The 24,556-nt window shown below is 40.4% G+C and overlaps 1 protein-coding gene across 1 annotated transcript in view; it reads right to left on the bottom strand.

Annotated features, from left to right (window-relative positions):
* ACE2 (angiotensin converting enzyme 2) overlaps nucleotides 1–24,556 on the bottom strand; it is a 47,814-nt gene that overhangs the window by 6,830 nt on the left and 16,428 nt on the right. Inside the window, exons 7-18 of the mRNA XM_045538336.1 lie at nucleotides 23,347–23,444; nucleotides 20,269–20,438; nucleotides 17,484–17,710; nucleotides 15,158–15,302; nucleotides 12,942–13,040; nucleotides 11,905–12,027; nucleotides 11,326–11,498; nucleotides 9,967–10,025; nucleotides 7,434–7,534; nucleotides 5,494–5,610; nucleotides 2,951–3,123; nucleotides 1,620–1,678 (exon numbers count right to left, since the gene is read on the bottom strand). Coding sequence (XP_045394292.1) covers nucleotides 1,620–1,678; nucleotides 2,951–3,123; nucleotides 5,494–5,610; nucleotides 7,434–7,534; nucleotides 9,967–10,025; nucleotides 11,326–11,498; nucleotides 11,905–12,027; nucleotides 12,942–13,040; nucleotides 15,158–15,302; nucleotides 17,484–17,710; nucleotides 20,269–20,438; nucleotides 23,347–23,444 — 1,544 coding nt within the window. The remainder of the gene's footprint in view (nucleotides 1–1,619; nucleotides 1,679–2,950; nucleotides 3,124–5,493; nucleotides 5,611–7,433; nucleotides 7,535–9,966; nucleotides 10,026–11,325; nucleotides 11,499–11,904; nucleotides 12,028–12,941; nucleotides 13,041–15,157; nucleotides 15,303–17,483; nucleotides 17,711–20,268; nucleotides 20,439–23,346; nucleotides 23,445–24,556) is intronic.

Raw genomic sequence — 24,556 nt, 5'->3', positions numbered from 1 at the left:
TAATAGTGATAATAATATTAATACTGTTACTATCTCTATATTTAAAAAAATTTAAGGGCTGAGTTCTCAAAATAACGCCAGCCCAATCCACTTGGATTTCACCATGGAATAGCTTGAATGGGGCAGATGTTCTGGCCCTGATGTATGGATGCACTAAAAGTACAGTTCTGGTCTCATCAAAGCAGACGTTTGTTTAGTGAATTGCCCTCAGAACGTTCCACCTTCAAACCCTCTCAAGACTATTTATTTACGAATGCCTCACGGCATGGAAAGAGAACATGAGGACAAATGTCAAGGAAAAAAAAGATAATTGAAAAGGATACTCATTTGCCAGGAGTAATTAAAGTTTATTAGGCCCAGGAAGAGCTAATACACATATCGCCGAAAGAGAAATAATCCCACAGATACTCAATGATTATTAAGAAATATGAACTTGAACTCTCAGAGTTTGGGAAGCAATGCACTTCCATTTTTATTTTTTCTTTCTTAAAAGTTCATTTTTTTACTCCTACTGTATTGTGTATATTTTGATATTTTATCTATGAAAATTATACTAAAAGTATTGTTGAGTATTGGACAATATTTAACTCCTCAGGAAAGGTAAGGGGGTAGAAACACAATCTTGGGACCTAGTCAATGCAGACAGCAATTTTCTGTAGCCCCTGCAAAGCCTTCAAGGTGCCATGGCCCCACTCAGGCCTTCCATCCCCATCTGTCTGAGACTCACCTGTCCTCTCTTCTTTCCTAATCAAAGCTACTACTTCTGGATCACCGGAAACAGGTGTCCAGGGGAAAGCAATATTGATTAAAGTAATTCACATAAAGGTGTAATATGATTTTCTGTAAAACTTTTGTTACCCCAAAATGCATCCCTACATTGGTGGTTCTCAAACTTTGCTGTAATTAGAATCATCTGGGAAGCTGTTAAAACGCTTGGTGCCCAAGGATTGACACCACAGCCCAGAGCAATTAAATCAGAATCTCTGAAGGTGGAACCCAGGCAGTTAATTCTTAAAACTTTTCATGTGACTCCAATGTGCAGCCAAGGTTGAGAAGCGGTGTCCTAAATCAGAGCTTCCCAGTCTTTACCGTGTATACGAGTCACCTGGAGGCTTGCTAAAATGCAGATTCTGAATAAGTGGGTGCAGGGCAGGAGTCTGAGGTTCTGCACTTTTTAACAAGTGTCCAGGTGATTCGAATGCTGGCGGTCCATGGGCCACACTCTGAGTAAAGCCAACATATAGATGATTGACTAAAACAAAACAAAACAAAAAAGTCTAACCATGCTGCTTCTAAACACAACCTCTCAAAATATAACCATGTCCTTTTCCTTGAATACAAATAACAGTGACAAGAGTGGATTGGAAGGATTGGTACAGATGTCTTCTCGTTGGTCTTCGTAACACCTTCAAGGTAATACGTAAAAGGGAGGCATAGTCTATCCAATAAGAAATAAGTTAGTTACTCAAGAAGCCCAAAAGCTGACGGCCAGAATTTGGGGCTTATAGTTGTGAAGAGAACCATGTGGTCCCTACTCTCTTAGACCACACTGGAATAGGCTTATTACGTCCTATTCAAGCAAAGATAGTGAGCTGAAAAAATAATGAAAATGCACTCACGGCTTCTTCTCCAAGAGCTGATTTTAGGCTTATCCTCACTTTGATGCTTTGGTCAGTATCTGATTAAAGAGAAATCACAGACTACTAGTTACGGATGACAGACTGACCACCTGTGTTTATTTCCTTCTCCTCCCAAGATCCCACTAAAGTTATAGTAAAGGAATATTTTTAAAGTTGTAAACACACTTTTGGAAAATGAGAAATGATGGGAGGGGGGCAACTGCTTTCTCAGGGACAGGAAGCCATGGCCAAATGTGTACAAACAGATACAAAAAGAGCGAGAGAATCCCGGATAGGTTTGGGACTCCTGGACAGCAGAGAGTGGGAAGAGGATACTGTGCTGAAAACAAGGGAAATGGTCAGAGTGTGGTTAAAACCAATTTGGAAAACAGTTGATCCACCTACCCCATGTGCTCCAGAAAAACAACAGGTAATCCAAGAAAGAAGATGAGGAATCTAGGAAGCAGTGGATTCAACCCAAGAGAATAACAAAGGAATTGTTCAGGTTGAAAACTGTGATCCCGATTGAGACAGGAGGATGTTAGACTCCAAGAGGGAAGTCTCTAGGGAAAAAATGCGGCTGGAAAGAATAGACATGTTGGAGTTGTTTGGAAAAAACAAATGCAACGTAGATAGCAAGTTAGTATGTCAAAAAAGTGAGGCAAGTAGAAATTTGGGGACAAACAAGTCACTTAAGAAAGGAGACAAAATAGTATATTACTTGGCTCTGCAGGCATAATGATATAAATAAACATTGATAACTGCTTTACTAAAAATCATGATAAAGCTTTACTGGGAGAATGAGAAATGGAAGTGGAAGAGTAGGTAGAAGCGAAGGTCTAAATAATCCTACCACTCTGGGAGGCCGAGGCGGGAGGATCACTCAAGGTCAGGAGTTGGAGAACAGCCTGAGCAAGAGCGAGACCCCATTTCTACTAAAAATAGAAAGAAATTAGCCGGACAACTAAAAATCTATATAGAAAAAATTAGCCAGGCATGGTGGCGCATGCCTGTAGTCCCAGCTACTCGGGAGGCTGAGGCAGGAGGATCGCTTGAGCCCAGGAGTTTGAGGGTGCTGTGAGCTGGGCTGACGCCACAGCACTGTAGCCCGGGCAAAAGAGCAAGACTCTGTCTCAAAAAAAATAAATAAATAAGTAAAAACTGACCAATAACAAGGTATCAATGGCACCTGCCACCATACCGGAGTCAGAAGCAGGTTATATGGTTATATGTAGAGGGAAAACCTACTTGACTCATGAGACTGGGACCAAAGGAGACTAAGGGAAGCAGACAGGGAGCAGATGCAAAACATGTGAACTCATGGTACTCACAAGGACTCCAGTTGGTGTTCCAGCCCACAAAAGAATTCCTGTTCTGGTCTATCAGCCAGGTAAACAAGGGCTCAAAGTAGTTGAGCAGTGGTGTGACATTCATATTCCTTGCTCCTACTACATTTTCCAATGCTAAAGTCCAGGATTCTGATTTTCCAAGGCTCAGCATATTGCTACACAAAAAAAGAGGGATTCAGGGCCTTCTGAGGGATTCCAGATGTCCATATATTTATATCTATGATCTCTGGTTTCTTCTCTTTGACTTAACTAATTCTCTCCTGGCAGATATGAAAATAAGGCATGTTAACGGATGTATTCATCCCTCCATCTCTCTTTCTTTCCAATGACTACAAAGGGAGCTCTGTAGTGATGACATGGAAAGAGGAGGTGTCCTGTCCAGCCACCTGCATGATATAGGTTCCTGTGTGAACACTAATTAAACATTTATTTTGTAGATGAGGAAATTTTAAAGCCCAAATTTTTCTTTCTGGAACAAAGAAACCAAATTCAAACCGAGGCATGGAAAATGACTAATTTTAGGTACTGGGAGAGAAACCAGCATTGATACGGCTCCGAGACATCCTATTGACAAAAGCAAACCACAGCAAAGGGACACTTGGCAAAATAAAATTGCATGTAGTTATTTACTCCTTACATCATTGCTCCCAAAAGGCTTCTGATAAGACTTATCAGAAGAATGTATACCTACAATCATAATAAAAGCAAAGGAGAGCATCAGGTCCAATGAAAGCTATGAGTTTTTGACAACTATGCACCTTTCGTATCTTGCAACCTAGATTAGGTTTGTCAACAGCTTCGTAGGAAAACTGAGTTGCAAGGGTGGAAATGTGCAAATGGTTGGCATTTGTTCATTTGTGACTACTGTGTTTTAAGGGCAAAGTTAGCACATTTGGCAAGAGGTTCCCTTCTGTCAGAGTATATCTACAATGACTTTATATCAAATAATGGAAAAGGATAATTGGATACATCTCTTCTACAAACGAATCAGGTCCTATAGCCAAGTCTCTGCGGTAGTATTTTACAAATAAAAGATGTTGGCATTTGGAGGGAGCACTGGGGAGGAACACAGGAAAGGGACCTTTACCAACTTCTTCAGCACTGGGATGGGAAATGGCTGAAATTTATGGAAGCAAAAGGATGAAGATTGTTTCAAAAAATTGGCGAAATGGAGAACATTCTAGATTGAAGACCAAAGTGTCTGGCATCTCATCTTCCTATCCTTGGGTATGGCCTGGGTCAGGGGGTCAGACTCCACCAAAGGAGGAGAGAGGTCAAAGCAGAATTAGCCATGTAACCCCTAGCAACTTTAGCGTAAAAAGATCTGAGAAGAGTCATCCTGGAAGCCGAAAGTTTGAGGTCCCCTGCAGCTTGCAGCTGGGTATCCAGGAGGGCTGAGCTCTTTCATGAAGATCTCATCTGGTACTTCTCCCCCAAGATAGACACAAGTCTTTTGGAGGCAGTGAGTGAGTCTCTGGGCACGGTTGGGTCATAAACCCCAACCAAGCCAGATTTTCTAGGCACACCCTGCCCAACAGGTCTCACCTCTGCTTCCAAAGATAAACAGGACTCTGATGCAGCTCAAGAGGGCCACCTAGTGAGCTGCCCAGTAGCAGTGGGTATATTAAGCCTTTTTTTAATGACAAAGGGAACCATCATAAGGTCGATCAATTCTTCACTCCTACTGTCTGCTGTGGGAAACAGTTGAGGCAAATTGGACAAACTATCTCCTCTAAACATTCCCTGCTCATAGCAAGTCCCTCTCCTAGCATAGAGGCCAACCAATGTCTAAGGAACCCTGTGCTTGCCCACCATGTTTCAGGCTTCCAGCAGTTCCATGAATCCTACATCAAAGTCCCCATAGCAAACGGTGGCAATACCTGTCCATGCCCCTTCTGCATTTGGTATTTTTCATGCATACTACCCAGGCTTCCTTCAGCCAGCACCTGCTTCCCTTTGCCTGAGAGCATTTTCAGACTATGAGATCTGCCCTGCCTGTAGGCCAGAAATGCTGGGGAACTAATGCCACCTGGAAACAGTTCCCGCCAATGACTGCTGGGAGGTGGTGAATCAATACCCTAGCTCCCTCAACCCTCTGATGGGACGATTCGAGTGCACACTCTACTCAGTCTCCCAGAGTTGCCCAGCACGATTGAGCTCTAGTTGCCCACATGGTAACTTGCTCGGTAACATGTAACCCTCTATCTTCCTTCCCTTCTCTGTCTCCTGTCCACATTTCCCTATCAGTGCTTCTTGGCCTCGCCTCCCAAATAAACTACTTGCACTCAAATCCTTGTCCAAATCCTTGCCTAAGGACCTTCATCTGGGGGAACCCAAATCAAGATAATTCCCTTGCTATAGGATCTTTCTGGAGTTAAAAGCCAAGTTTGTAGGGTGAGGTAAAACATGTAAATCACCTAGAACAATGCCTGGCACAGAGGAAGAACACACTAAATATCAGCTACTGTTGTTGTATGTGTTAACCCCCTCACCCTTATATAGTTTGTTTAAAAGTAAAATGTCACCTGATGGCCTTTTCAACTTCAGTTCTAGGAATAATGTCAGACGCATTGTCAGGTGCAGTGACAAAGAAGGTGAAGGAGATTCTTGGTGTCAAATCATTCACCCACACATCCTCCACTCTGTGGAAAAACAAGAGAAACATCTTCCCTTGACACAGATAAAGAGAATGAAGACTTCCCCTGCTGGTGAAAAGGAGATTAGGGAGAGGATCGCAGGGGAGAGACATGGGGCAGGGTGAGTAACAGGAGAATATAGCCACACACAAAACATTCGCACTGCCCAAAGCACATGAAATCAACTACATAGAAGCTGGGACATCAAGTCTTGGCACTATTTTATTCTGCCTCCATATGAAACTCACTTTTTTTGGAGACAGGGTCTCACTTTGTAGCTGGGGCATAAGGGCAGTGGCGTCAGCCTAGCTCACAGCAGCCTCAAACTCCTGGGCTCAAGTGATCCTCCTGCCTCAGCCTCCCGAGTAGCTGGGACTACAGGCATGCGCCACCATGCCCGGCTAATTTTTCTATTTTTTTTTTTTTTTTTTGAGACAGAGTCTCACTTTGTTGCCCAGGCTAGAATGAGTGCCGTGGCGTCAGCCTAGTTCACAGCAGCCTCAAACTCCTGGGCTCAAGTGATCCTCCTGCCTCAGCCTCCCGAGTAGCTGGGACTACAGGCATGCGCCACCATGCCCGGATAAGTTTTCTATTTTTTATAGAGATGGGTCTCACTGTGTTGCTCAGGCTGGACTCGAACTCCTGACCTCAAGCAATCCTCCCTCCTCAGCCTCCCAAAGTGTTAGGTAGGATTACAGGTGTGAGCCACCACGCCAGTCTCAAAACCCACATTTTTTTCAATGATGGAAAAATTTCAAAGTGACAGCGCCGGGAGAATGAGCAAGGAATCACTGGGGGCCCAGGATTGTGATAAACAACCTGGTGGACAGAGGTGGCTCAGTACCAGGGACAGAGATGGTGTGTTCCACCCCTAACCTGGCCCCACACAGCAGAAAATATCATGTTGCACCCCTGGGTGAAGGTGATGTGTGGGGTTTACTATAAGATGTAACAAGACTGTGTTCTCATAGCTTCCAGAGTGACCCTAGTAAAAACTAAGGCCGATCGTGTGGCTCCCAGGCCCATCTCACTCACAATAAAGGCCAAAGTCCTTAGAGTGGCCTTCAAGGCCCACAGGAACGTTCTCCTCTCCCTCCTGCCCCCGTGCCCCAACTCCACCCTGGCCACGTCTACTCATTTTCTAGAAGACACTGCTCCGGCTGCACTGGCCTCCTTGCTGCTCCCTCAGTGGCAAAGGGCATTCCTTCCTCAGGGTCTGCACCTGCTGTTTCCCCCACGGAAACACTGTGCCCCATTGTTTGCATTGCTGCCTCGCTCTCCTGCTTCACATATTTGCTTAACTATTAGTGAGGTCTTTTCTGACCTTTTTGGTTAAAATTGAACCCCCCCCGCCTCCCGCCACACACACATACCAGCACTCCTCAGCTCCTTTTCTGACATATTTTTCTCCCTAGCACTTATTACCAGAGAATTCTACTATAGATCACATATATGTTAACACACACACACACACACACACACACACACACACACACACACACACACACACAACACATACACACTAGAATATAAGCCCGCCCAATGAAGGCACAGAGTTCTGCCTTATTTTCTTTCAGGGCTGAGTGTGGGTGAGAGCATTGAGAAGAGAGAGCTGTCTAATAAGAACAATGCTCTTGCAATCTACAAGTCAAACAAGCCACAATCACCCCTCGATGGAGTCACCCAAATTCCAGGATGCCAAAGAAGTTTAAAAGTTGTTAGCAGGTTTTTCTTAATTTCACTTGAAGTTTAAGCAGAATAAGTCCTCAGACTCAAGAGGAAAAGAGGTGCTGGTTGGAGTGACTTGAAAACCCAGCAAATCAACTCACCCAAAAGGAACCGTCTCATTTTTGGCTTCTAAAAAATACTTCCTCATGGCATATGCCACAGATGACTGGAACAAGTACATTTCATTGTCATTCCATTCGTACTGTAAATTCAGAAGAAAGACATGCTCAGTAGGGATCATAGGACACTTTTAAAACCTGATACTCCTCAAGCATTATTCTTAATATTCCAAAGATTCATGCTATTCCTTAAGTCAGCGACCTTCAACGTGAGTGCGCCCCGGCATCCCCTGCAGGACTTGTTAAACCACTGCGTGCTGGCCCCACCCCCAGAGCTTCTGATTCACAAAGTCTGAGAGGAGACCCAAGAATTTGCATCTCTAGCAAACTAGCAGGTGGTGCTGATGCTGCTGGCGAGGCATCCACGCTTTAGGAGCCCTTAGGTCCACTGGTCCTTTTACTTTGGTTTGATGTAAACTGAAACACACACCCTGAGGGTAGGTTTATAGATGGGAGTCAAACAAAAGTTGTGGGTTTTGCTTAAAATGTCTGTACATTAAAGACAAACTGAGTTTTCATTATTTTTATAGTAAGTTCTCAGATATGTACTGTGTAAGTGTAAAAGAAAAAGAAAGAAACCTGAAGTTCAAAAGGTAAATAACACTTTATCAACAGCAAGATAACCTGTTTGTTCTTTTTTTCCAACGCTAAACAAATGGCCTGTGTTTGCATGGCCTTTAAAGGAAGACTCCTTAAAAGAGAGAAGAAAGCATTCACTCTTTCCTCCAGTAGCTGGCAGCAGAGTTCAATGAATGGCAGAAGGTTTCTGTTTCTCCTTTCCCTTTTAGGAAAAACATTATAAAATTTCACACACACAAAAAATGTTGCATTCAGTTCAGTTTGGTTTCTCCCAGGCTTGGAGGGGGCAGTTGCATTAATAGTGATAATAATATTAATACTGTTACTATCTCTATATTTAAAAAAATTTAAGGGCTGAGTTCTCAAAATAACGCCAGCCCAATCCGCTTGGATTTCACCATGGAATAGCTTGAACGGGGCAGATGTTCTGGCCCTGATGTATGGATGCACTAAAAGTACAGTTCTGGTCTCATCAAAGCAAACGTTTGTTTAGTGAATTGCCCTCAGAACGTTCCACCTTCAAACCCTCTGAAGACTATTTATTTACGAATGCCTCACTGCATGGAAAGAGAACATGAGGACAAATGTCAAGGGAAAAAAAGATAATTGAAAAGGATACTCATTTGCCAGGAGTAATTAAAGTTTATTAGGCCCAGGAAGAGCTAATACACATATCGCCGAAAGAGAAATAATCCCACAGATACTCAATGATTATTAAGAAATATGAACTTGAACTCTCAGAGTTTGGGAAGCAATGCACTTCCATTTTTATTTTTTCTTTCTTAAAAGTTCATTTTTTTACTCCTACTGTATTGTGTATATTTTGATATTTTATCTATGAAAATTATACTAAAAGTATTGTTGAGTATTGGACAATATTTAACTCCTCAGGAAAGGTAAGGGGGTAGAAACACAATCTTGGGACCTAGTCAATGCAGACAGCAATTTTCTGTAGCCCCTGCAAAGCCTTCAAGGTGCCATGGCCCCACTCAGGCCTTCCATCCCCATCTGTCTGAGACTCACCTGTCCTCTCTTCTTTCCTAATCAAAGCTACTACTTCTGGATCACCGGAAACAGGTGTCCAGGGGAAAGCAATATTGATTAAAGTAATTCACATAAAGGTGTAATATGATTTTCTGTAAAACTTTTGTTACCCCAAAATGCATCCCTACATTGGTGGTTCTCAAACTTTGCTGTAATTAGAATCATCTGGGAAGCTGTTAAAACGCTTGGTGCCCAAGGATTGACACCACAGCCCAGAGCAATTAAATCAGAATCTCTGAAGGTGGAACCCAGGCAGTTAATTCTTAAAACTTTTCATGTGACTCCAATGTGCAGCTAAGGTTGAGAAGCGGTGTCCTAAATCAGAGCTTCCCAGTCTTTACCGTGTATACGAGTCACCTGGAGGCTTGCTAAAATGCAGATTCTGAATAAGTGGGTGCAGGGCAGGAGTCTGAGGTTCTGCACTTTTTAACAAGTGTCCAGGTGATTCGAATGCTGGCGGTCCATGGGCCACACTCTGAGTAAAGCCAAGATATAGATGATTGACTAAAACAAAACAAAACAAAAAAGTCTAACCATGCTGCTTCTAAACACAACCTCTCAAAATATAACCATGTCCTTTTCCTTGAATACAAATAACAGTGACAAGAGTGGATTGGAAGGATTGGTATTTGATATTTAAGGATTGGTACAGATGTCTTCTCGTTGGTCTTCGTAACACCTTCAAGGTAATACGTAAAAGGGAGGCATAGTCTATCCAATAAGAAATAAGTTAGTTACTCAAGAAGCCCAAAAGCTGACGGCCAGAATTTGGGGCTTATAGTTGTGAAGAGAACCATGTGGTCCCTACTCTCTTAGACCACACTGGAATAGGCTTATTACGTCCTATTCAAGCAAAGATAGTGAGCTGAAAAAATAATGAAAATGCACTCACGGCTTCTTCTCCAAGAGCTGATTTTAGGCTTATCCTCACTTTGATGCTTTGGTCAGTATCTGATTAAAGAGAAATCACAGACTACTAGTTACGGATGACAGACTGACCACCTGTGTTTATTTCCTTCTCCTCCCAAGATCCCACTAAAGTTATAGTAAAGGAATATTTTTAAAGTTGTAAACACACTTTTGGAAAATGAGAAATGATGGGAGGGGGGCAACTACTTTCTCAGGGACAGAAAGCCATGGCCAAATGTGTACAAACAGATACAAAAAGAGCGAGAGAATCCCGGATAGGTTTGGGACTCCTGGACAGCAGAGAGTGGGAAGAGGATACTGTGCTGAAAACAAGGGAAATGGTCAGAGTGTGGTTAAAACCAATTTGGAAAACAGTTGATCCACCTACCCCATGTGCTCCAGAAAAACAACAGGTAATCCAAGAAAGAAGATGAGGAATCTAGGAAGCAGTGGATTCAACCCAAGAGAATAACAAAGGAATTGTTCAGGTTGAAAACTGTGATCCCGATTGAGACAGGAGGATGTTAGACTCCAAGAGGGAAGTCTCTAGGGAAAAAATGCGGCTGGAAAGAATAGACATGTTGGAGTTGTTTGGAAAAAACAAATGCAACGTAGATAGCAAGTTAGTATGTCAAAAAAGTGAGGCAAGTAGAAATTTGGGGACAAACAAGTCACTTAAGAAAGGAGACAAAATAGTATATTACTTGGCTCTGCAGGCATAATGATATAAATAAACATTGATAACTGCTTTACTAAAAATCATGATAAAGCTTTACTGAGAGAATGAGAAATGGAAGTGGAAGAGTAGGTAGAAGTGAAGGTCTAAATAATCCTAGCACTCTGGGAGGCTGAGGTGGGAGGATCGCTCGAGGTCAGGAGTTGGAGAACAGCCTGAGCAAGAGCAAGACCCCGTCTCTACTAAAAATAGAAAGAAATTATATGGGCAGCTAAAAATATATATGTAGAAAAAATTAGCCGAGCATGGTGGCACATACCTGTAGTCCTAGCTACTCGGGAGGCTGAGGCAGGAGGATTGCTCGAGCCCAGAAGTTTGAGGGTGCTGTGAGCTGGGCTGATGCCATAGCACTCTAGCCTGGGCAACAGAGTGAGACTCTATCTCAGAAAAAAAAAGAAAAAAGAAAAAAGAAAAAGAAAAGAAAAGAAAAACTGACCAATAAGAAGATATCAGTGGCAGGTGCCACCATAGCAGAGTCAGAAGCAGGTTATATGTAGAGGGAAAACCTACTCAACTGTGTCACAGCCCTCATGAGACTGGGACCAAAGGAGACTAAGGGAAGCAGACAGGGAGCAGATGCAAAACATGTCAACTCATGGTACTCACAAGGACTCCAGTTGGTGTTCCAGCCCACAAAAGAATTCCTGTTCTGGTCTATCAGCCAGGTAAACAAGGGCTCAAAGTAGTTGAGCAGTGGTGTGACATTCATATTCCTTGCTCCTACTACATTTTCCAATGCTAAGGTCCAGGGTTCTGATTTTCCAAGGCTCAGCATATTTCTGCATAAAAGAAAGAGGGATTCAGGGCCTTCTGAGGGATTCCAGATGTCCATATATTTATATCTATGATCTCTGGTTTCTTCTCTTTGACTTAACTAATTCTCTCCTGGCAGATATGAAAATAAGGCATGTTAACGGATGTATTCATCCCTCCATCTCTCTTTCTTTCCAATGACTACAAAGGGAGCTCTGTAGTGATGACATGGAAAGAGGAGGTGTCCTGTCCAGCCACCTGCATGGTATAGGTTCCTGTCTGAACACAAATTAAACATTTGCTTTGTAGATGAGGATATTTTGAAGCCCAAATTTTTCTTTCTGGAACAAAGAAACCTAATTCAAGCCTGGGCATGGAAAATGACCAATATCAGGTACTGGAAGAGGTTCAACATTTTGAAGAATTTCTTACAGCAGCTTCTGCCCAGCTTCGGTGGAATTTGAGATGTCACATCTGTGCAAGGGGCCTTTATGTTTAGCTGCTTGACAAAGGGCTTCCTGAAACTGGAATTGATAAATGGTCCTTGTGTAATATCTGTACAAGAGAGAAAGAAACAAAAAAGCAGCCTCATTTTTAGTTACAGTATCAGAGTCATAGATTGGGGTATGTATTTAAATTCTGGGGCCCAAGTAACCAAAAATATACTGGTCAAACCTCATTCTCCAGACATGAACTGAACTATCCACCTTGCAGCACAGTTAACCCCTCCATCTCCCTTAGCCTTCTCTAGCTGTGCCTCCTCTGCCATTTCTCTCCCTGTTCAAGGTCTGGGACTAATAGGTGGAGAACATATGTTTCTGCACATCAAGTTAAAAATTCTCTTTCTGTTACGTGACAAATTCTGCCAGTAAAAAGAAGACAAAAATACTTTTATTTCTTCCAAAGATACAATTGAATCCTTGATGATGGGGGAAGGACCTCACACAAGTTTTATTTAACCCAATAAATCATGTTGGGTTAAATTGTATTGAAATTGATCATCTATACAGACAGTCCCTGACTTATCATGGTTTGGTTTGTTTTTTGACTTTACAATGTTGCTTTCAGCTGTGTACATTAATGGTGAGTACCCATACAACCATTCTGTTTTTCACTTTCAGTACAGTGTTCAATAAATTACATGAGACATTATGAAATGTGCTTTGTGTTAGATTATGTTGCCCAATTGTAGGCTAATGTAAGTGTTCAGAGCACATTTAAATAGGCTAGGTTGAGCTATGATGTTCAATAGGTTAGGCATATTAAATGCATTCTTGACTGAAGATATTTTCAACTTATAATGGGTTTACTGGGATGTAACCCCATCACAAGTGAGAAGCATCTGTATTGAGCTTGCGGGCGAAGATAAAAAGAAAAATTATAATTATCACTTTGTTAATCTCTATTTATTATTAGCACAGCTGTCCACAAACCCTAGAAGTTAAATAGAGAGAAGAAAACTCATTTACCGGATGAATGAGTAATCATTAGAAACATGGAACAGAGATGCGGGGTCACAGTATGTTTCATCATGGGGCACAGGTTCCACCACCCCAACTATCTCTCGCCTTTGGGAAGAAAAGAAAAAGACACATTAGCTGTGGGTCACCCATCATGAGAAGGTAGAGTTGGGTGTAACTGGTGCAGTTTCGTCAGTCAATGGTATTTATGTTGGAATTGGGTGTTGTGTGAAATAGAAACAGCATAAAAAATCAGAAAGCCCATTATGTGGCTATCTCTTAAGTTTTTTAAAATTCAGCTAGAATATACCATTGGAAAATAGCTATGTCTCTAGCTGTGCCTCCTCTACCACTTCTCTCCCTGTTTTGTTATTTTCACCTACAGCTCTTTCTTGCCCTGGAGATTTGAGCTCCTAGACAATGGGGCTGTGTCTTAGTCATCTTTATAGTTCCAGTGTCAAACATGGTGCCTAACATTAAGGAAAGACTTCATTTATGTTTGTTGAATGACTAAAGGAGCAATTAATACATTAATGAATCATTTTAAGGGTCTGATTCCATGTACCTTTAAAATAAACTATGAGGAATCAAAAGATTAATCCAGTCAGGAAAACAAGGTAGGGAAACCAATGTATTTGGCATTGTTTAAGTGGAATACATTTGTCTTGTGAGATTGTGGGATTGTTGTAGGCATAGCTTCAGTAATATTTAAATGCTAGAAACAGTTATCATAGGTGCTGCCTCCTTCCTCCCAAGTAAGATTGATATTAACAGAGAGAATCTTGACAGAAGAATGGTACTGTTTTAAACCTATGGATGTGGGACTCCATGTTACACATGAGATCTTCACTTCAAAAAGGAAAAATAAGAAAAACAGAAAAACATAATTGACAGTGGTCTGACTAATAGATGGTAGAAAGAAAATAGATGCTCTCTCTCTCTCTCTCTCTTTCTTTTGTAGTTCTTTCATCCAACACCCATTTATTTCATACCTGCATGTGCCAGGCACAGTGCATGGCACTTGGGCTATAGTAGTGAGTAATGTAGTGCTGCAACCATTGAAATGTATCACTATCTGTTGCCCAAAAGTGCCAGGTTCTCTCTAGGTTGGAATTCTCTCTGTTTCCTTCCATACCTACCAGGTTAACTCCCACATCTTTCCCAGGGCTCAATTTAGATGTCTATCCTCATCTGACCTCCCCCTCAAGTTGAGCTTTGGATCTCCATTTAGACATACATGGACCCTGTAACCTTCCATCACGACACTACACATTGCAGTGGTTTAGTTTTCCATATCCTGCCACAGACTAAACATTTTGGGGGATCAGAGACCACACCTGAAATGACTAGCATTGGATCCCAGGTGCTTTGCCTAAAATGTGGGGTCAACATTTTGTTTAAAAGAATGAGTAAAATAATACATAAAAATGAATTAAAAAATTGATCACTTCCTAAATAATATCACAGTTTAATGAGTGATCCAGCACTTAAGAGCATGAACAGTGTCACCTGACTCAAGGTAGGGACAGAGCCAAGGAAATTTTATCTGAAGACATGGCATCCAAATGGAGACTAAAAATATAAAAAGGAGACCATTCATGTGTGCTGGGGTGGGGGTGTGTGACGGCATTCCCCTAATCTGAACACACTTCTCTCTCTTTTTCACATACTTAATCCCACATCACCAGTTTTCAAGATTTACCAGTTTAAATCCCAGTTATCCTGACTATGAAGAATTCTCTGGGAACCCCAACCCTAGTCATTTTAGATTGGTTTTTTTCAGAAGTAGACCCTGAGACAAGGCCCTGGAAACTGACTCCAGGAAACATTGGCAAAGGAGTGAGGAAGTAAGACAGGGAAAGGAAGCAGCCCAAAAATTGTGTTATCAGGCAGGTTCCCACTGTGGGTAATTGGAGCTTTATCCCAGTGAGGAACTCTAGGATTCAGTGTGGAGCACTCATCTCAAGAGTTATCCCACCTGAGGGCAAGGGAGCTGAGTTATTTATCCACCAACTCCCATCAGTCACTGGGTGAGGGCTCATGGGGGCAGTGTTAGTTCCTCAGCCCTTCCTGCCATTTGAGGATTCAGGTGGCCTTAGGAAGCCCTCAGGCAATGAAATACAGATATCAGTTGTGTATGTGTCTGTTCATGCCAGTCAAATGATTTTAAATAAAGAGCAAACTCATGAGAAAGCGTTTTACTGATTGCATATTCATTGACTTACTTCATTTCCCACCACTTTTTCATCCACTGATCTTTGGGAATTTCACCCTTAAAGACCATCCACCTCCACTTCTCTAACATGTAAGTAAATGGTAGAGTTCCAACAATCGTGAGTGCTTGTTTGAGCAGGAAGTTTATTTCTGTTTCTGAAAGTACAATGGAAAAGGATAAATATTAAGATGAAGATGACAGAGGATATTTTGTGTTAAAGAGAATTTTCCTAATCTCAAGATATTATACCTCAAGATATACTTACTACAGGACGATTACATGAGAAATATTGACAGTGGACATATTAATATGTATATATTCATTTTCTCAGCTAAAGGATTTGGAGTAGGGGGAGGCCCTGGAATGGAACAGGTAAATACAAATGCAAAATTTACCCCTAATTTTCATTTTTTTCATTAGTTTCAATTGCCTTCCTTAAATACCTCTTATCAGAGTTAATTACAGCTATTTCATCTACTTTTCCAGTCATACTGTTTATTCTTGAAAGATCCATGAAGACAGGGAGTGTTAATGTCTCATTCAAGACTGTATACCTAGTCATTGTCTGCTATGTGATGCACTCAGTGAGTCTTCGTTAAATAAAGAAATATTAAACAGATTCAGTGAAAAGCTGGTATACCAGGGATGCGGGGAAAAAAACAAAAGAGCCTCCCTAGAGGGCACAATCCACTGGATGATCAAAAGTACAATATTCTTTAAATGTACTGATATCTTCCTTACCAAGAATTTAAGAACCTTTAAAAAATCATGTTATTTTATTTTATCCCTTATTAGTGACATGAAGAGGCAGTGGAGCTCATCTCTAGTGTACAAGGGAAGCTCACTGAAATGTAAGCAGGGGATGTTATCTACCTTGCACATCACTGTGTCTCTAGTGTCTAGAAAAATGCCTTGCACATGGTATGTGCTTGGTAAATGTGTTTGGAAGAAGAAAGGAAGAGAAAGAGGGAGTAAGGGAGAGAAGTGATGAAGGAATTTATTTGTTTAACATTATTTGCAAATCAGGGGCAGAGCCAAGGAAAGAAGCAGGAGTTTTCCAAATTGGCAGTTTAACCACATCTAATACCATCTTAAGAAACATAGTGATTCAAACATTTTGGCCTGCTGTCAGGGAGTACTAAAAAATAATAAAATAATTGCCTGTTCATTGACTTAAATGAATTATATTTTAAAATTACGAAGCACATATGGTTACTGTTAACTACCTTTCCTTTGTTGCTTCATGGGAGGATGCCGCTACTAGTCTATAATCCACTGAATCTATGCTTACAGTGACTATTTCAGACATGATGATGGCTTTCCACTGGCTTACTCCCAGGCCCTCATAGGATCACCAAGGATCTGGAGCCAGACATCAAGGCAAAATGAATTGTCCACACAACGATGGAGCTCATGACCTTGACTTCATTGACCAAATAAATGCTCCAGCCAGCGGAGCTGATCTTTATGTCACAGATAACTAAAACAAGGGGAGAGAATACATAGAAGAAGAGAAGGTATTAGGTTCCAACTGCCCTCCTTTTACAAGGAAGAGTCAAAGCCATGGCATCTTCACTGAAGAACCTGGATCTCCTGAACATTTGTCGTGTTCCATCAAATCCAAGCCATCCAAAGAGAAACGGGATGCCTTAGGCAAAGATGTTGAAAAATAGCATGGATCTAAGGTGATATTACAGGGGGAATCAATGCTTCAGCTGTATGAACAAAATGTTTCAGTTCCATGTTGATATTCCACCACCTGTTCTTTAAGAACCCCCAAATTTCAAGTTATACTTTGCTTTCTATAATGTTATGGGAAAGGCTTTAGATTAGGGCTCTGGTTCTGGTTTTGCCACTATGTTGCTCTTTAACTTTGGGCTACTTTCCTTGTCTTGTCTTCAGTTTTCTCTTCTATAAAATAGTTTTTAGAATCTGTTCCAATTCTAAAATTTTGGGAAATTTTTACCTAGAACCAAAGGGATCTAGTCAGGACCTTGACACTAATTAGCTGGGTGACCTTGAACAAGCCATTTCAGTTCTGTGGGACTATTTCAGCATCTTTAATAGAAAAACAAACTTCTGTTGGATATTTGTTAGGGTCCCAAGACCATTCATTCGGTTACCCCTTTTAATCCCTTTTCAATAATACAAAACCACAAGTTGACATGTTCTGATATGTACTTAATTTTTTTTTAACCATAGCAATTTCCAGTTATCCACAAATACCTTATACCTTATGGGTCAAAAAGTAAATACTTCTTATGTATGATAATAAATACCTTAGCCCATGTCAGACTACAGAAGCCCCAGAACAAGCCATGAGAATATCTGCATACCATTGTCTTCTTGAAAATCCGTTGGCAGAAGACCAATGGATTTCAAATGCTTAGGTGTAGCTGCAGAAAGTGACATGATTTCTCCAACGGCTTCATGGAACCCTTCATTAGCTCCATCTCTTAGCAGGAAAGGTTGTATGGCATATGCCATATCATACTGGATGTGCCCCATCTCATGATGGGCTGTCAGGAAGTTGTCCATTGTCACCTTTGTGCACATTTTGATCCTGCACAAAAATAGTCAAGCTTAAAATGAATCTCACTAAATTTTATTTAATCATTACTGTAGAGTCATATGGGGTTTTGGTATCATGAATCATCTTTCCAAGTTTTATTCACCAGCAAATCTTGAGTACCTACCTCTTATGTCCTAGAAACTGTACTCATTGCTCAATATAAAGTAATGGGCAGGGCTGAATCCTGTTTTCTTGCTCACAAACTAATAGGAAGACAGATGAGCAGAGAGCTCTGCTACAAAAACTGTGAGGCAAGTACTCTATAAGTGATCAGTAGGCACAGCCTTGGGCATAACAATGAAGGAATCTGAGCACAGTCTCCAGAAGCACCAAGAAGGGCATGAGTTGAATGCAATGAGCAATCTGGACCTTGATCAATGTGCAGGTGTTTGCCAGGTAGATGGCAAGGGAGGTTGATATTCCCCCAAAGTGCTCAATGAGAAAGACTTGGGAAAAAAATGTGGTGTTCAGAACACTGCAAGCAGTTTTGTATAGCAGGATATAGAAATAGTAGAAGAGGATGGAAATTGAGACTTGGGAATCATTAGCATGTAAGTAGGGGAGTGGATGTGATGGCCCATGAAGCAGGAATAGAATAGTAAGAAAAGAGGGCCAAAGACAAAGCCTTAGGTAGTCCCAGTACCTAAAGGGTGGGGAGAGGAAGATGATTCAGGGGAGACAGAGAAAGTGCAATCAGAGAAATCAAAGAAGACTGGAAGAGGCATTTAAAAGACAACTTATAAATGTCATCTAATCCTGCTGTAGCCTAATAGCATAAGAACTGCATTTAGCAATGAGATAGTGGTCCTTTTCAAGCTAACAAGAGTATTTTCTTTCAAGTGGGTGTAGAGGTCACATTTCGGTAGATTCCCAAATTAATTTTTCTACCATTCTAATCATGTCATTTGCTTGATAAATACCTTTTAAGGCCTCCTCATTGCTCAAGAATTAAATTCAGCCTCCTTTATATACCGCAATACGACCTCAATCTGCTTTTCTAACTTGGTTTCTCACAATTCTCTTTTGAAACAATTATAAGAATAACTACTATATATTTACTGTCTACTATATGTAAGCTTCTGTGCTAAGAAACTTATATATACATTCTCATTTTTAAGCCTCACTCTATTACTGGGGTCAGTAAACTATGGCCTAATGGCTGGCCACATGTTTTTGTAAATAAAGTTTTATTGGCACACAACCATGCCCATTTGTTTATGGATTGTCTATCGCTGCATTCATGCCAAAATGGCAGAGTTGAGTAGTTGCAACACAGACCTGCAATGCCTAAATTATTTACTATCTGGCTGTTTACAGAAAAGGATTGCTGATCCCTACTCTAGAGAATGCTGGTGGGGCCCCACTCAGATCTTTTTATCAAGCAGATCTGTGCATCCCCCAGCTGCCTGAGTCATAGCTGATAAGGGCCAACAGCTGCTTCCTTCACTGCCTTTGGCCAAATGGGAGGTGCCTTTACCAAGAAGTTATGTCCCCCCACACACTCAGAAAGTTAGTTCACAGCCAGTGACTAATATAAGGGCACAAAAGACCAGTCCCCTGTCTCAAGGTGTGACCAACTCTGCAGTTCACATCATGCTCCAGAGAGCTCCATGGGATCGGGCTGACGCCAAGTCTCCAGCAGAGAGCACATCCTTACTTACCTCCCTCACCTGTCCCAGCCTGCTTCCCTCACTCCCCTTTGCCTGAGAGCTCTCCCTCAATGAAGCACTTGTACAATATTTCAAGCTAGGGAATCCAACCTAAGACTCTCACAAACCTGCAATCTGGGAGTTACTGCTCTACCTTATAGATAAGGAAACTGAAACCCAAAAAAAGAAATACTTTGTCCACGGTTGCCTAGTCATTAAGTGACACACCTAGGATTCCAAAACCTGTGCCCATTCTGCCACATTACACAAACCCTCCTTCTCATATTTCTTATTCTAGCTTAACTTGCCGACTCAGCACACAGGCCAGGTCTTGCCTCTCTGCATTTGATTCTGCTGTTTTCCCAGTCTGGTGTCTTCCAGCTCTGTCTGTCCAAATCTTTCTTGTCTTTCAAACCCAATTCAAAGCCCTGTCTGATCCTACCTCCTACTCTAGGTGTGGTCAGTCTTCCAATTCTCCACAGAGTGTTCCCTGTGTCCCTCTTATGACATGTACCACTTTCTCCCTTTTATCCTAGCTTTTTTATTCACCTATTCTGTCTCATTCACAAGAGTGAAATATGGAGGGGGAGACCATTACCTGATTCACATGTCCATCTTGCATAAATCTTAGCACAAAACCTTTCTTGATATGGGCACCACCATCTCTAATGACCATGCAACTCTAACAGATGCATAATATTTCAAAGGAGGCAGATTGTCTAAAGGATCAAGTTAGGGCCTGATTTTCCTGGGAAAGCCCAACGTGCTCTCATGGATTCCTAACCTTAGTTCAAAAAGAGTTAACTCATAGCTTCTGTGCTCAGAGAAGGCATCCATGTTCACTTCATTCTGCCTCCATTGTCCCCCATTTAGCATCAGCTATGAAAACATCACCCTTACCTGAAGTCGCCCTTCCCCAGGTCCCAAGCTGTAGGATGGCAGATCACTTTCCGGCCATCTTCTGGCTCAGTTAGCATGGAGTTTTCCCAAAATCCTTGAGTCATATTAGGAAGGCCAACGGACACAAAGAAATTCTCAGCCTCCTTGAATATTCTTTTTGCATCCCAGGCCTGGGAAAAAAGAATAGTATCTAATTCCAGCATTAAAATAACAGCATTCTTAAGTGAAATAAGCCAGGCACAGAAAGACAAATACCACGTTTTCACATAATGTGTGGAATCTAAAACAATCAAACTCACAGACGCAGAGAGTAGAATGGTGGCTACAGAGGCTGGGGGTTGGGAGCAATGCAGAGATGATGGTCAAAGGGTACAAAGTCTCAGACCGGATGAATAAGTTTTTCTTCTTGAGATCTATTGCACAGTGTGGTGAATATAGTTAATAATAGTATATTGTACATCTCAAAATTGCTAAGAAAGTAAATTTCAAATGTTCTCACTGTAAAAAAACAAGTATGTGAGGTCATGGATATGTTAATCAGATTGATTTAATTGTTCTGCATTGTATTCATAAATCATAACATCACTTTGTACCCCATAAATATATACAATTGTAAATTGTCAATTTATAATAAAATTTTAAAATGCGGGTAAAAGTGCTAATGTCATAAAAAAAATAGCATTCTTTCTGTTGGATAAATACATTGGCATATATTTCTGAAAGGCAATTTTGTAACGTGTATGGACAGCTTTTGAAAGCTTTCTCTTTGTCTCAGTAATACTATCCTTAGGTAACTAACCTAAAAAATTGTCAGAAATTAGGTACAAGTATTACATTCAGAATGATTTTTAATAGGGAAAAAAGTAGAAACAGTCACCAGAATGGTTCAATAAATAATGATACCTTTGTAGAATGGAAAATTGTGCAGCTACCCAAATTATACTTATGAAGAATTTTTATTGATATTACAAAATATAATTTAATAGTAAGTGAAAAGTAGAATATATAGACCACTTATATAGTATGATCTTAATGAGGAAATACATAAAAATGTTAACAGTAGACCAGGTGAGATAACGTGTAATTTTTTTGGTCTTTATTTTTTATATTCTAAGCACAAACATAAACAACAGTGACCTTCTATTTACTAAAGACTTCAACGCAAGCCAACAATCATTGATAGAGCTCCTTCAAGGGGCAAAGCCCTGGATTAGGCTCAATGAAAGACACAAATAATGAGGGGAAACATGAAGGTATGAATGGCTTAGCAGCCAATGGGTAGTTAGACCTTGGCTTCATGATCTGTGTGGAGTCTAAACTTTCAGAATGTTGTGGAACTGGAAAGAGACATCAGTCAGCATCTGCCACCCAGAAAACTCTTCTGGGAACTAGCGTTTCAGGAGCTAACACCAAGCCTGCTTAGGAAATAAGGCCCACATCAGGCAAGCTAAGTTTGTGTAATTGGCAGACAGTTCATGAATCACTTTTAGTAACAGAAAACTTCCTCTGATTGCAAAGACCCATCATGTCTGGTTTTTCTCTTATGTCAGCCCTGGGAATAAGAAATAGGATATGAGACTACGAATTTTTTTTTTAATTATTGACCTTTAAAGACTTACTGCCAGGCAATTGATATTGATGAGAATGGCATTCCTAAGCAGAATGAACATATACCAAAACAGTGCAGACTAGGAACAGAGTTAACATCTGTTGAATGAAGAATGAATGAATGAATATAAAACCAGACTGGAAATATTAGGAGTTCTCAGTTCAATCCTTAGTCACCAAAGACTGTCCTTGTGACTTTGGGCAAATCATTTACCTGAGCCTCAGTTTCCTCACCTATAGCATGAAGCTATAACAATACCTGTCCTGACAGTCTCATAGATGACATCTATGATGGGTGTGAACACACTTTAGAAAGTCTAAATACCTGCATAAAGATGGACCTCTACTGCTTCTCAACTACAAAATAGGGCTAGAACAGCTGCAAGAGTTTGGAGGCCCTTGCAGCTTCACATTTTTATTCTGCAGTGGACTTTTCCCAGGAGTATGTTGTGTATGTGAAGATGTTCATTGCATTGCTACTTACAGCCTTAAAACTATTAACAAGCAAAGGTTCAGCTATTTATAAATAGCAAATTAGGATGCAATAATCTAAAGAAATTTTATAAGGCAAATAGAAGTATGATTATGCATTCTATCCTGAAATGTAGAATTTTAGTTGAATAAAGGAAAATACATAATTATAACTATAATATGATTTCATCAACAGAAGGGAAGACAGAGAGTGTAAACAATTATACCAAGGTGATAAGAAAAGGATGATTTAAAAATTATTATAAAGATTCTTGTTGGCCTGGTGTGGTGGCTCATCCCTGTAATCCTAGCACTCTGGGAGGCCGAGGTGGGAGGATAGCTTGAGCTCAGGAGTTCAAGACCAACCTGAGCAGGAGTGAGACCCCATCTCCACAAAAAATAGAAAAATTATCCAGGCACGGTGGTGTGCACCTTTAGTCCCAGCTATTTGGGAGGCTGAGACAGGAGGTTCACTTGAGCCCAGGACTTTGAGGATGCAGAGAGCTATGATGTCGCCACTGCACTCTAGCCAGGGCAACAGAGCAGAGACTCTGTTTCAAAATAAATAAATTAATTAAATTAAATAAATATTCTTATAACATGTTAATACTAATGATTTTTTAAATATGCAAAAATCTCCTAATGATAGTCTTGTTTTTATTGTTCATAGAGATTACTGACTGATTACTTAGCAATGACTAACTTTGGAAAGAGTGATGCCAACCAGTTAATAATTACGCCTCTTACTGATCAATGGAAAACTCAGGTCATCTCTATTTTGAATGCCTCTCAACAAGATAAATACCATACCTGTCATTCAAGGTCCTTGAGGTCATTGTAAACTACTTTTCCATGAAAATATAGCTACATAAGAAATAAATGTAAACTAGTTTTTTTATTTACATGGTCTCGCATACAAAAAATAAGAACAGAAGGATAACATAAAAAGAAATGAAGTTGAGAATTTAGATTTAGTGTTTTAAGCCTTCTTCTTCCTACCTGGCTCACCATTGCATCAGTAACATCTATGTTTGGTTTCTGTTCAAAGGGAACTGTCAAGGAGTACAAATTTGTCCAAAATCTACCCCACATATCACCTATTTAAAAAAGGAATCCATTAATACATGACAAAGACAGCAGAAATAGACATAATTTATTAAATATATGGAATGTCATAGTTACTATATATTACAAAGAGATAAAATATTACAAATTAAACTATTGGATTCAAAAGAGATCATATAAGATCATCATTCAGAAACTTCTACTAACTAGTAACTAAATTCCATTTTTACTACTATAGTAGTACATTTAACCAGGTGGCTTTCTAAATATCTCAAACAAACGTTAAGTTGAATTCCAAGGCCAGAGACACTAAAAGGGAAGACAGATTCTAGAAAAAGTGAATCTAATAGCAGCACCAGAATCCTGACACCGAAGAAATGGGGCAACACAACTACATTTACAGTACTCCAGTGAACTCATTTTTTAAAAGATAAAATTTTGTAGAGATACATGTAAAGTCTTATGGTTAAATTTTAAAGAAAAACCTATCCACCATAGAAATATATGTGATATATGTGATGTCAGGCTGAAGCACAGTCCACATGTAAAAGACCAAAAGTGACTCAACAAAGAGTACGCATGGCATGGCTTCTAAAACACAAATGTGACTTTAAACTAAATCAATAGAATTATAGTGTGTAGACCAAATGCAGGCATGGTACCACATTTTTCTCTATGTTGGTCAAGCCTCATCTGGAGTAACTATTCAGTTCTGAGCATGATAACTGAAGGGGGACATTAATAAGGTATAGCTCATCCAAAGGAGAACAATTAGAAAAATGGTGTTTTAAGGAATGGTTGGAAATCTGTGTAAGATATTTAACTTGAAAAAAGAAAACAGTGTGTATGTGATGATAACAATAATAGTCACTAAAATGTACTGTGCCAGCTACTATATTGTGTCTTATATGATGATTGTCTACAAATATCTGGAAGATCATCTTGTACAATAAGAATTGACATAGTCTGGGTAACCTCATAGCATGGACATAGGAGTAAAGAATGGAAAGCATTAGAGCAGTGTTGTTTAAGTTCTACATAAGGAAGAACTTTATTATAATTGGTGTCCTGTAGAATAAATTAGTCTACCTTAGAAGGAAAAAATTGGCCCATCATATTAGGCAGGTTTAAGCAGAAACTGAAT

This window comes from Lemur catta, chromosome X (genome assembly GCF_020740605.2).
Source record: "Lemur catta isolate mLemCat1 chromosome X, mLemCat1.pri, whole genome shotgun sequence".
In the NCBI taxonomy this organism is placed as follows: Eukaryota; Metazoa; Chordata; class Mammalia; order Primates; family Lemuridae; genus Lemur; species Lemur catta.
Note: the sequence above shows the minus strand (reverse complement) of the source record. Positions and strands in the feature narration are given on the sequence as shown.